Source organism: Squalius cephalus (assembly GCF_949319135.1).
Source record: "Squalius cephalus genome assembly, chromosome: 17".
Lineage (NCBI taxonomy): Eukaryota > Metazoa > Chordata > Actinopteri > Cypriniformes > Leuciscidae > Squalius > Squalius cephalus.
The window spans coordinates 30,489,163-30,502,131 of NC_137138.1; the positions used below are offsets into that span (position 1 = coordinate 30,489,163).

Consider the following 12,969-nt stretch of genomic DNA (forward strand, 5'->3'; position numbering starts at 1 on the left):
GGTCATGCGAAAATATGAACCACCCATAGACGCCGTCTCAGCATGCTTGTGGCAAGGCATGTGAGACAGCGACCGTGGCCGTCAGATAAGGACAGGAACGAATGTATCCAGAAATGCACGGGTGAAATAACATCTTTAAAAAGACGCGGTGCAACACCCGTGTTTGCTCTTTTAGGGAAAAAAGCTCTGAAGCGCACAGGGGAAACGGCCGCAGAACAGCTTGCAGGAATTGGTGCAAGGAAAGCTCTTTTAGGGTGTCATTGAAACAGCAGGAAATGCTCTTGAAGATTGCGACCACCTCTGTAGCGCCGTCACACCAACACTGGTAAGCAGAGCTTCTTCCTGACTCGTGGTAAATCACTCGAACAAATGATTGCATCGCAACAACACAAGTGCTCGGCTCCGAAGTGAAAGGCTGAAATGCGAGCACACCCGCTTCCGTATTTATGCGCGCTGCGGGCGCAGCTTGCGAATCTAATATCGTATGGCAGTGTGCATTGGCTCGTTTAGTTTACACTCGAAGGTGATTGGGCTCTCAGGCGAGATCCCAATTCGTCAGTCGTTCTGACGTAATGTTGAACAAGATTGACTGAAAGGGAACCACAGACTTTCACATGTGCTGGTCACTCTCTGACTTTTATTTCTGAAGAAATATGGCTGTACCTAGCATACAAGTAAAAGCCAGTGTACTGTGCCGTGTGTTGGAAAACCTCTTAATATTTCAGTATGGCAGCTCCATCAGTAAATCAGTAGCACACACTCACACACCATTAACCCATGTGACAACTGAAGGTTAGGCAATGTCGGGTCAGGCAGAGTGATGGTAATAGAACTGGGCTTTTTAAATGAGTTTGTGGATAGAAGCCACTGATAGATTTACAATGTGTTAGTGCACTGGTGGGGTGGAAAACAATGACATTTTGTGTATGTAATGTTCATTTTTTTATTGGCTAAGCCAACATATGGTAAGGTGTTTGGATAGTGTTTTTGTGGGTTTGCAATCAGAAAAACAGGAGTATTTTGTAAAATTGCAGTGTGATTTTATAAAATATACAGTACTTGTGAATAGTTAATGGGTGTTTCTTCAACTATGAATGCTTTTGCCGTTGTTAAAAAAAATACACTTTAGCATACGTTTAAAAAGTTTATTACAGAAATAATATACTTTAAAAGAATATACTTGTGCCTTTTTGACCCTTTTACTGTAAGTAGGACTTAAGTACATATTTATATGCAATATAATACTTATGGATAGTGTACTGTCAAATGTACTGACAAGCATTTAAAACTTGTATGTCATGTATTTAAATATATTTGTAATTTCAATGTTGCAGTTATAATTTAGTACATTAAAATGTATTTACTTTAAAAGGTGCATTAAGTGATTTCTGAGAAACGCTGTTGAAAATTTAAATCAACATTTAAACAAATAATTTTGCCAGTGTTTGCTTGATGTCTGTTCTGTGTGCTCAAAAATATTGTGTTTGTACTTTGTACATAGTCCTGGCTGTGTAAACAGGAGAAAAAAAACGATCCACGGATCACGAAAGCACTCTTGCAAGCAACACAGAGGTTGCTTTGTTTCTGCTCAATATGAGATTAACATTGGTTTTTGCTATGTTTCACAGAACCAAGATATTCTGTTGTATGCTGTCGTAGTTGTTGAATCGCAGCTGATTCATCCACACTTGCGCCAGCTGTCTGAAGTGGTTAGTCATTGTCTATGTTACATATCGTACAATGATGGGAGGGGTGTATTTCTTTTAGGTAGTCTTTGGGTGTCGATTTGTGTTTCTCAGAAATCGCTTACTGCACCTTTACCGCTGGCCACATTGAGTTCTCGTTTGCACTTGAACGGACAAAAACACACAAAAGAATGCCAAAATGCCCGCTTTGTCGAGTGTCCTCGTAAGCACAGTCTTAAATTAGTTAAATAAAGTCTTAAATGATCGTAAAGAGTTGTCAGGTCCGCGTCATATGCGGCAGGTCTTTTAAGTAGTGGAGCGGCTAAGTGATATAATCGTTCAGTTTATGATACAAGCGTGAAAATTGGCATGAGCATTCTCCATGGGTCACTTGACAAGAAAATTGTCCGAGCCACTTGAAATTTCAAGATTTTTCATTTTTCAAGATGGCCGACACCTTAGTGGAGCAGTTAAGTGATATAGTGGTTTATTTGGTGATACAAGCATGAAAATTGGCATGAGCAGTCTCTGTGGGTCACTTGGCAATAAGCCACCCACAGCTACTTGAAATTTCAAGATGGCGGCCATCTTTCAAGATGGCCACCACTTTAGTGGAGCAATTAGGCCTGAAATTTCAAGTAGCTGTAGGTGGCTTATTGTCAAGTGACCCACAGAGACTGCTCATGCCAATTTGCATGCTTGTATCACCAAATAAATCACTATATCACTTAATTGCTCCACTAAGGCGTCGGCCATCTTGAAAAATGGCCACCATCTTGAAATTTCAAGTGGCTCGGACAATTTTCTTGTCAAGTGACCCATGGAGACTGCTCATGCCAATTTTCATTTTGCTTGTATCATAAACTGAACGATTCTGCCAAACATAAGCACTTAGCCGCTCCACTAAAGTGACAGCAGCCTAATAAACCTGCAGCTGTGATGTCTGTCATTTATGTAAATCAAAGAACAAAAGACAAAGAGAAAATCACTCACTGCTCTTGACTGAATAACTTTTGTAGCTTTAAGGCTTAATCTATTTTTAAATGATAATTTATGCAGTGAAGATTGTGTTTGATAACTTTAAATTATTATTCTACATTTGGAGATTAACTGTGAAATTATTACAATATAGAAATATATTAAACTTTATTGTTAGGTGTGATTAATCGCTATTACAGAAAAATGTGCAATTAATTAGTACACTTTTTTTATCGCATGCATCAGAGGTGTGTGTGTGTGTGTGTGTGTGTGTGTGCATGCATGTAGACTGTACCCCTGTGACAAAATGTCCCCTCAAAGATGACAATATCCGGAATATTTGTCCTTGTGCGGAAATTCTTTGGTCCCCATGAGGATATCGGCTTGTAAATCTTACTAAATTCAGACATTTTTCTGTGATTGTTTAGGGATAAGGGATAGAATATACAGTTTGTACAGTATAAAAATCATTATGTCGATGGAAAGTCCCCATAAAACATGAAAACCCAACGTGTGTGTGTGTGTGTGTGTGCGCATGTACCCTACCTGTGGACATGTGTGCATGTTTCATGTTTCAGGCCTGGCGTGATCACCATGCAGGCGCTGTCAGAAGAAGACCGCAGACTCTGGATGGAAGCCATGGACGGAAGAGAACCGGTACTTTATCTGAAAGATCATAAATTTGTTTCGCTTTCAAATCTGATAGCCTTCATCTTAAGACTCTTTCACATGCTTGGCACTGCTGTGCATCAGATAAAGTGAATTCTCATTTTGAATGCATATTCATGAGACTCATTGCGCCTCATAAATATGCATGTTAAGGCCTTTAGCCTGTGTTCTTTTTTTTGATCTAAATTCCCATACATTGGTTTAGTTAAACATTTGCTTCATAATTGAATCTGCAATATATTGTAGGATGTTTTAGGCTCTGTCTTATAATCTAGTGAGCTGTCTTGCTTGTCTGCTGCCTACATACTACATATTTTTAAGGACAGCATGCTAACTTGATTAGAACCAGAATCAGTGACTGATGAAACACTCTTTAGGCAACATCTCAAATAGTGCTTATCACATAAAAAATAAACAACGCACAGGACCAAACCCTTCGACAGTTGATTTTAATAGTTAGCTCTTAGCATGCTACTTAGCTAATCAGCATACAAATTCATAGACCGCACAAATATTTGGTAAAATTGTTTACCATTTTAATTATTATCAAATATTATTTGGTTTTGAATTAATTATACATTTATAATCCATTTTTCAGTTGTCCGCCATGCCTATGAAGGCAGCTCACTAGGTTTTGAAACAGATAACGTGCTAGCATGCTGAATGACTCTTTCAGTATGGTGAAGCCTGATTTCAAAAGCACTAAACAAAGAGATTATACATGTAAAATAGTGCAAATGAGGCGTCTGCATTGTGTGCTATGACGGCTTGACTGGTAAAACAAAATTGTACTTGTTAAGTAGGAGATGATTTTTTGTGTTAACAGCCACAATCTTAACCACAATGTCTTCTCACAGGTGTACACCCTCAATCGGGATAGCCAGAATGAAGCCAGTAAGTATGGCACCAGTTCAGTCATCTCAATTTGAAAAGAATCACAGAATTGCACACTCTTATCATGTCATTTTCATGAACATTTGTATGTTTTATATTACTGTTTTTTACCATGAACTTGTTCTGATGTTTTCTTTGTCCCAATGTACTTTCTATTCAAGTGGCCCAATTAGATGTCATCGGCTTCAACATTGTCACAAAATTCATCTATGCCGTAGAAACCAGAGGTACACCTCATATTGTTTTGTTCAGAAATAAAGGTCAGATGGTGACCAGCACATGATTAAAGCTACGTCCGAAATCACATACTCTCTTGAGTAGGTACTTATTTTGAATAAGTAATTACTTCACGACCGCTAAAAAAGTATGTTCTATATATAGTACGATTGAGTGTAGTATGTGCCATGATGTCATTATCATGTGACCTACCAGCGTCAGTTACATCGCGTCACTGCCATTCATAAATCCTCTCCTGTGGCCTCATGGGATAGTATAGTGTCCTTCGTATACACTCTTCAGGATCTCACTGGAAGTAGTAGGTCATCCGGGGACTTTTCGCCTACTCTTTTATGAGTACTGTGAATTCGGACTTACTTAAGTATGCGATTTCAGATGCAGCCTATGTCTGACAACCTTTGGTTTCCTATAACAGGTATCGACGAACAGGGACTATACAGGATCGTTGGCGTCAACTCCAGAGTGCAGAAACTACTCGGCCTGGCCATGGGTGAGAATCAGCGTCCTTCGGCTGGTCATTTTGCTTTAGTGAATTTAGGAGATTAAAATTAAATGAATTTCAGCCATAAATGTCACCTATACAATTTCTCAGCCTTAAAATTGTTTCAAGTAACATATTAGAGCCTTTTCACACGTACAGTCTTTACTGTTAAATTAACATGAAGCGATTATGTGGAAACAGGATCTTTTCATAAAAAACGGTTAATCAGTTCTGGCAATTTTCTGGTATGAGAAGTTGTATCATAAACCAAAATGCTCTGTTGGAGCTGTTTACAGTAAGATGTAAACATGCGCTAGACAGACGTCTGACCATCTCGAGACCCTGCCTTCTTGTCCATTCATGAGCAAACATGACACTCTCTAAAGACTTGTTCTCAGCAAGATCTTCCAGCAATGCCAAGAGTGCCATCCTCAAAACAAGCTCAAAAGCAATACATTCTTTATGTAGACAATGACATTACAGACGTCTGATTAGCCTGCTGTACATATGTGTATCTGCATCTATATCCAGATACCTATATATATACAGTATATATATATATATATATATATATATATATATATATATACAGTATATATATATATATATATATATATATATATATATATATATATATATATATGAAGAGTTCAGATGCAAAAGCCTCTAAGTGCCATCTGAAATTTTCTTCTAGAATGATAATTTTTATCAAGCTTGAATATTTAAGTTCAGTAATTTCACTTAAATGGCAATGAAAATTACCTATTAATTGTCATTTAAGTGAAATTACTGAACTTAAATATACGAGCTTGATAAAAATTATCATCCTATAAGAAAATTTCAGATGGCACTTAGAGGCTTTTGGATCTGAACTCTTCATATATATATTACTGGTTAACATTGCTATTTTTTAATGTTTTTAAAAAAAGTCTCTTCTGCTAATCAAGCCTGCATTTATTTGATTAAAAAAACAGGGAAAAAAAACAACAATAATATAGTGAAAAATTATTACAATTTAAAATAATGTTTTTCTATTTAACATACTTTAAAATATGATTTATTTCTGTGATGCAAAGCTGAATTTTTCATCAGCCATTACTCCAGTCTTCAGTGTCACATGATCCTTCAGAAATCATTCTAATATGCTGGTTTTACATTTAGTTATTATCAATGTTGGAAACATTGCTGCTTAATGTTTTTTTATAACCTGTGATACTTTTTTCAGGATTCTTTGATGAATAAAAACAAAAAAAAGACCAGCATTTATTTAAAATAGAAATCTTTTGTAACAAAATACACTACCATTTCAAACGTTTAGGGTCAGTAATTTCTTTTCTTTCTTTTTTGAAAGACATCAGTAATTTTATTCAGCAAGGATGTGTTCAACTGATAAAAAGTGATAGTAAAGATTTATATTGTTAGAAACAAATTCGTTCATACACACGTTTAGTGAATGAGACCGAATGTTGTCAAATTAGACAGTTAGTGAAACTAAATAGATACCATTGACCTATCTAGTTTTATTGCAACGCTCACTTGTAGTTTTTATACAGCTGTGTTTAATTGTAAAGTGAGGGGTCTAGTTGTCACGTTGCGTCATTGATTTACACTGTAAACTGCTCGTTGATTATAATGGAATGTATCTAGGTTTGCCACATTCCTCTCTTGCAGTGCAGACAGATTTATTGATTACAGTGTGTCATGCATTGCTCTTGTACAGACAGATATGTTGACTACAGCAACGATGATCTTTTTTTGTGGAGTTGGATCGTTTGCATGGTAGACATTTTCTTTTCTCAGTTCATCTTGTCAAATCAATTGAAAATTAGGATCATTTAAATCCTAACCAGCGTTTAATACCTTGACCTTGTTCTTTGCTACCATGGCAAAAATCCATGTTCAAGTCCCTCTCATATTACAGTATTCTTACTGTACTTTCAAAGCACATCTGCCTCATTTGTGTATAAAGCTTCTCTTTGCAAGGAAGTGTAACTCTGGTTGGTAATTCCGTACAAATGTTGAGCAGAGGTAACCATAAGATACTGTAATCCCTCCTCTAGACCCCAAAACCTGTGCCGATGTGGAGCTGGACAGCACAGAATGGGAGATCAAGACCATCACCAGTGCAATAAAGCACTACCTCAGGTACCAACCGTCCCACTCACACATGACCATGACCATCAATCCAGTTATAACAGTCAATGCAACACCTGGCTTTGACTAGCCCATGCAGTATTTCAAAAGTTAGCTTGACCGCTAAAGCAAGCATCATTTCTACAAATCCTTCATTTCTATACACCTTTATTTATATAGCGCTTTATCCAATACAGATTGTTTCAAAGCAGCTTTACAGTGATAATAGGAAATGAATGCAACAGAGATTGTTTTGGCTGTACAGCAGCTCTAGAAGAAAGTCAATGTCCAGTTTAAGTACATTTTTGATTGATTCATTTCTGTTGTAAATATCATTAGTTATTAACTTAGCTTACACGACAGCGTTTTCAACGGAAAACAGAAAACTTTTAATGCGTTCTGGCCGTTCAGTTACACGACAACGCCGTTTTGGTGGCCTGAGAACGCAATCTTTGAAATATGTTTTTTGAAAGCGATCCTGTTATCATCTCCGTGTGAACTTCAAAAACGTGAATCTGTGAAAACGGTGCCGGCATGCACATGCGTATTACGCGTTTAGTCTATACCAAGACAGCAACATAGTGTCGGCCCAGATCCGGCCCACATCTGGTACGCGTTGAATCCACATGTACCAGATGTGGCCCAGATCTGGGCCGACTGAATGCGTATGTGCGCGGGCGTATAGTCTTTCTTTACAAAGTGACATCGCCAATTACTTGTCTGGATTTCATAATACAGCGTTTCTAGTCGTTTTCCGCAGATCCGTGAGAATGGGAATCATTTTGATAACGTTTTCATCTGTCATCCGTGAAAAAAAAAAAAAACTATTAACTTAGCAACCATGCAAAACACCCTGGAAAATACAAAACAATCTAGAAAATACACTCAACATGAACAAGTACATCTAATATAAATTAATACATTATTAGCTTACTGTGTGATTTGTATGTACATTTCTGAAATACTTAAAGGTATAGCAGAGGATTTTCCCGAATTTTAGAAAAGAACCGCCCTCTCCACTTTTTGAAAAAATGCACATGCGCAACACTCTACCTGCTCCCGAGAGGGAACGCCTATTAAACGTATGCACAAGCTAATCATAGCTTACATTAACTTTTACTAGCAGTGATTTTAAATGGATTTCTCCAAATAGCATGCCAAACTTTACCTGTCAAGTAGAAACTTCGCGAATGAGGCATCAGTGGGAAGCCCAACCTGTGTTTTGAGCGCACGCTATCGTGTGAATCGTGTGCACGAGCACGTACGACGGCCTTACGCAAACATATCACCAGAATGATTGACACTTAGGAGGACCAATAGTCTTGATGATCCACCCGGAAAAAGAAAATCCTCCGCTATACCTTTAACTTGGACACATTAGCATCTGATAACAGATCACTCGAAATTGACATGCATTTTCTGTAAAGCTGCTTTGAATTAATATGTATTATGAAAAGCGCTATACAAATACATGTGAATTGAATTCAATTGAATCTGCAAGTAGTTTAAAAAAAAAAACATTTAAGATTTGAAGTACACTACAAGTTTTCACCACACACTTTTTCACAAGGGGGATCACAGGGAACCCATTTGTTCATGACACCGGCCTGGCAACCACACACAACATGCTAAGCACTGTGGCAATTACCACTCACATTTGTGTTAGAAAATGTAAAAAAAAACATAGTCAATAATGTTGTAAGCTTAAGATGTTTTCTAACAAACCGTCTGATCATTCATATTATTCAACAGCATTGCTAATACACTACAAATTAACCTCCAGTCTAAAAATATTAGTGAATAAGTAGTATACAACTTTAAAACCGGTCAAGGAAGACCTTCATGGCTTCAAACGCTCTCCGTTTATTCTTTCTGGACGCCATGATTCCTTTTGTCTTTGAGTCTTTGAGTCCTTTATTTGTCTGTTTGGTCTGTTATCTAATCACTAATCTTCTCTCTTCTTCTCTCTATCAGGATGCTGCCGGGCCCTCTCATGACATACCAGTACCAGAGGAACTTCATCAAAGCAGCCAGTGAGTCTCTCTCCATCTGTCTGGTTATTTCCACTGATCTAATTCGATTGTCTGATACTATTTGACTACAGTTCGACCGTTTAAAGAGTAGGAGTGCTCACGCTAGTAAGACTCGGCCCAAAGCAGGAAACCAGGGTGCAAAAAAATGAAAATGGATTCACAGCGTGGCGGCTGTTGTCTGAGACCTCAAGGGATGTTGTCCCTCCTCCAGATCTTCTTTTTGTAGACCATAAACTTTCATTTTCACACTGCAAAAAAGAACTTATACTTTAGCTTTAAGCACAAACTTTTACATTTTGTTGGATTTTTGCTTTATTTTCTTGATCAGTATTTTGTGTCTGAGGAAATACGACTTGTTTTCGGACATTATATTCTTGTCTTAAGCATAAATATACAACATTTAGTGAAGTTTATTCTTAAAAAATACATACTTTTTTTTTTTTACATAATATAACATAATATAACACATTTATAATTAAATATTGTAATACTGTTTTATAAATAAATAAAGCTGTGGCTAATTTCCTATAAAGCAATGAAGGTTGAGCTACAGAAATATACTTAAATATACCTCTCTCTCTCGATCGATTATTAGTATACCATGGCAGTCAGACTTATTAATATTTGAGTGATCTTCAGTCAGAAATTTCACACTTCAACTTCATTCAATTTGATATTTGCTTAAAACAACAGTTTGCTAAAATGATCCCAATTACTTTGTAAAAGGTTAAAATGGTTCATTAATTTCAAGCATTTTTTGTAAGTACTGCGGGAATATGATTATAAATATATGAAATATTAAAGTATATATTCTATGAAAATAATTTTGAATGTACTTTTGCAAGTAAATTTATCTAGCTTTAAGGATGTTTGAATATTTTGTTCAGGAAAACAAGAAAAGAAAAAAACTGATTAACAAGATGATTTTTCCCCCCATTGGATCTCATGCTATCTTCATTTGATCTCGTTTTACTCTCTATCATTGTTTCCGTTTTTGTTTCTGTTTGTCTATTTTTCTCTCTGCTTTCTTTCCCACCCCTTCAGGGTGACGTTTGGCCCTTGTCCTCATATGAACTCGGCTTTTTCAGAGTGCTCCACTCCTCCCTTTCTGCCTTTCAAATTCTCTCTTTTTTCCACCCCTCCCCTCGTTCATTCCTGTCTATGCAAGCCGTTTATGTGATAAAGAGCAAGGTACCATCTGGAGTTTGCCCCTCATCAGAGAGAGAGATGGGAATATGGGAGTGAGAGACGTCGTGAATGTGTGTGTAACTGGAGAAGACTAAATCAAGAGAGACGAGAAAGTGTGAAAATGTTTGTGTGCCGTCTAGTGGTTCAGTTTCTGTTCAACACAATGAAATACATGTCTGGTCTGGTTATGTGATATCTTTATATAACCGGGACTTGCAGTTTAATATTTGCAGGAGGAAATTTGCTTTATCTGTATTTTTTTGTGTAAAAAAAGTTTGCTAAAATGATTCAAATAAATTCTTTTAATATTAACTAATTAAAATCATTTTTAACTATAATGGGGAAGGAAGAAATAATCATAGATATATTTCTTTTAATGCTTTTTTCCAACAAATAGCAGTACATGGGTAACTTTTATATTACATCAGAACATATCACATGCTTAACAATACAATATAAATGACAAAAAAAGAACAAAATAATTATAGATATACGGTATTAAATATTAAAATGTACAAGTTCTGAAAACAGATTTTTTTTTTTTTTATACTATTTAATATATAAATAAAGCTGGCATTGTTTGTTCGAATCCAGGTTGCAGCATTTTTTTTTAACGCAATGAATGTGAGGCTACAGAAATATAATAATCCACAATATATTTTTCTCCCTTGTTACGTCATCTATATACTCTTGTTACTGGGGATTATTAGGATATCAAGGCAGCCGGTTAGATTACTCTAATATTTCAGTGACCTTTAAGAGCCGCTTCTGGTGGCTTATCCTTGCCCTTAAACACTGCTGCAGCCGTCACGCGCACTAGGTGGCACAGTTTCTGTGCTTTTACATCTAGACACACACACACACACACACACACACACACACAGGAGCATTAATATCATTTTAATTGGAATAATGTGTCTGTGTTGGTGCAGACTGTGTCAGTGGGGAACGGGATCTTTTGTTCAGTTTGCAACAGCAGCAACAGATGCAGATTTTCAGCCCTGAAGTCTGTCAGTGAATGTTGAAATATACATCAAGACTTGCACGGCCGAAGCCAAAGAGCATACAACAGTACAACGCCTACAGTTCATGCGGAACAAAAGGAAATGTGCTTGTTTTCCTTTGCAACCCCTCACTCTCTCGCTTCCTCTTTTATCCGTCTTCCTAGAACTGGACAATCCCGAGGCGAGGGTGGCAGAGATCCACTCCATAGTGCACCGTCTCCCAGAGAAGAACCGCCAGATGCTGGAACTTCTCATGAAACACTTGGCCAAGTGAGTTTTGGGGTTGACGCCCCTTTTTATACGGCGTTACAAATCCAACAGAGCCAAAGACCTTAGAGGATTGCCATTGTATAAAAACCTCAAGCATGCTGATGGCAATAAAGACCTCAACTTCCCCTTTGTGTTTGTCCAGCTGAAAAGAGCGGCTTGTTTTCCTCCACCTGTCCTTTCCTCAGTCTCCTTCCCTCCTGTACCCGGCTCCGTTTTCTTTTGTGCGAGTCTAATTTGACACCCTGACTGCCGAGCTCTGCAGAGCCGTTTCTCACTAACGCTGGCAGATTTTTGCAGAACACTTCTAAGCGATAATCCTTTTTAAAAGATCGGACAGATTCATAATCCGTAACAATTTTGGGATTGAGAATTTGAATATACCCAATTGATTTATTTGCATAGCCTTTATTCGCTGGAATGGCTGGCATTGAATGCTGTCCTCGTCGGTTGGAAATGATCTTGTCATGTGGAATTTTAATAAATCTCTTCACCTGAGAATACCAGTGAACACAGTAGCCAGTGTGCATAGGAGTCTTTTTTTTTTTTTTAGCTTGGTTTCTGTTTACCCTAAATCATCATTTACAGACTTTAGAGTTTGCTCATCAAATTCACACACACACACACACACACACACACACACACACACACACACACACTCACACACACACTCAGTTTCGCTATCTTTGTGGGGACTCTCCATAGGCGTAATGGTTTTTAAACTGTACAAACTATCTTCTATCCCCTTACACTAAACCTACCCGTCACACACAACTTTCTGCATTTTACATTTTCAAAAAAACACAATTTAGTATGTTTATTAATACATTTTCATTGTCGGGACCGCTGGCTGATCCCCACAATGTAGGTGATCTTAGGTTTTACTATCCTTGTGGGGACATTTGGCACAATGTAATATAAACCTGTACACACACACACACACACACACACACACACACACACTCACTCACACACACACACACACACACACACACACACACACACACACACACACACACACACACACACACACACACACACACACACACACACACACACACACTCACACACACTCACACACACTACAGCTGTTTGATTGATTTGTACAATCAATAGAAAAACCAAGCAAAACACCCATATTACTTTACCAAACTATTTCAAATTTAGTAATAATTGTGTAACTACTAGGAGAACCGTTATTTTGTATCCGCTTTAGAAGAACGTTAACATGCTTTAATGTTCAAAAAACTAATTTTCACACTCCATACATTATTGCAGGTCCTCTATTCCCAGTCTGTCTGAAATGCGCTAATGTCTACAAAGCCCTTATTTCTGAAAATAATCTTACTGTGTGTGTGTGTGTGTGTGTGTGTGTGTGTGTGTGTGTGTGTGTGTGTGTG

General features: G+C 37.5%; 1 protein-coding gene across 5 annotated transcripts in view; it reads left to right on the forward strand.

Annotated features, from left to right (window-relative positions):
- Positions 1–12,969, forward strand: part of LOC307144557 (rho GTPase-activating protein 26-like) — a 120,844-nt gene that overhangs the window by 64,368 nt on the left and 43,507 nt on the right. For all 5 annotated transcript variants that reach the window (XM_079847008.1, XM_079847010.1, XM_079847009.1 and 2 more), the window contains exons 11-17: positions 3,242–3,320; positions 4,190–4,226; positions 4,388–4,453; positions 4,879–4,953; positions 7,005–7,089; positions 9,052–9,110; positions 11,467–11,572. In XM_079847008.1, coding sequence (XP_079703134.1) covers positions 3,242–3,320; positions 4,190–4,226; positions 4,388–4,453; positions 4,879–4,953; positions 7,005–7,089; positions 9,052–9,110; positions 11,467–11,572 — 507 coding nt within the window. The remainder of the gene's footprint in view (positions 1–3,241; positions 3,321–4,189; positions 4,227–4,387; positions 4,454–4,878; positions 4,954–7,004; positions 7,090–9,051; positions 9,111–11,466; positions 11,573–12,969) is intronic.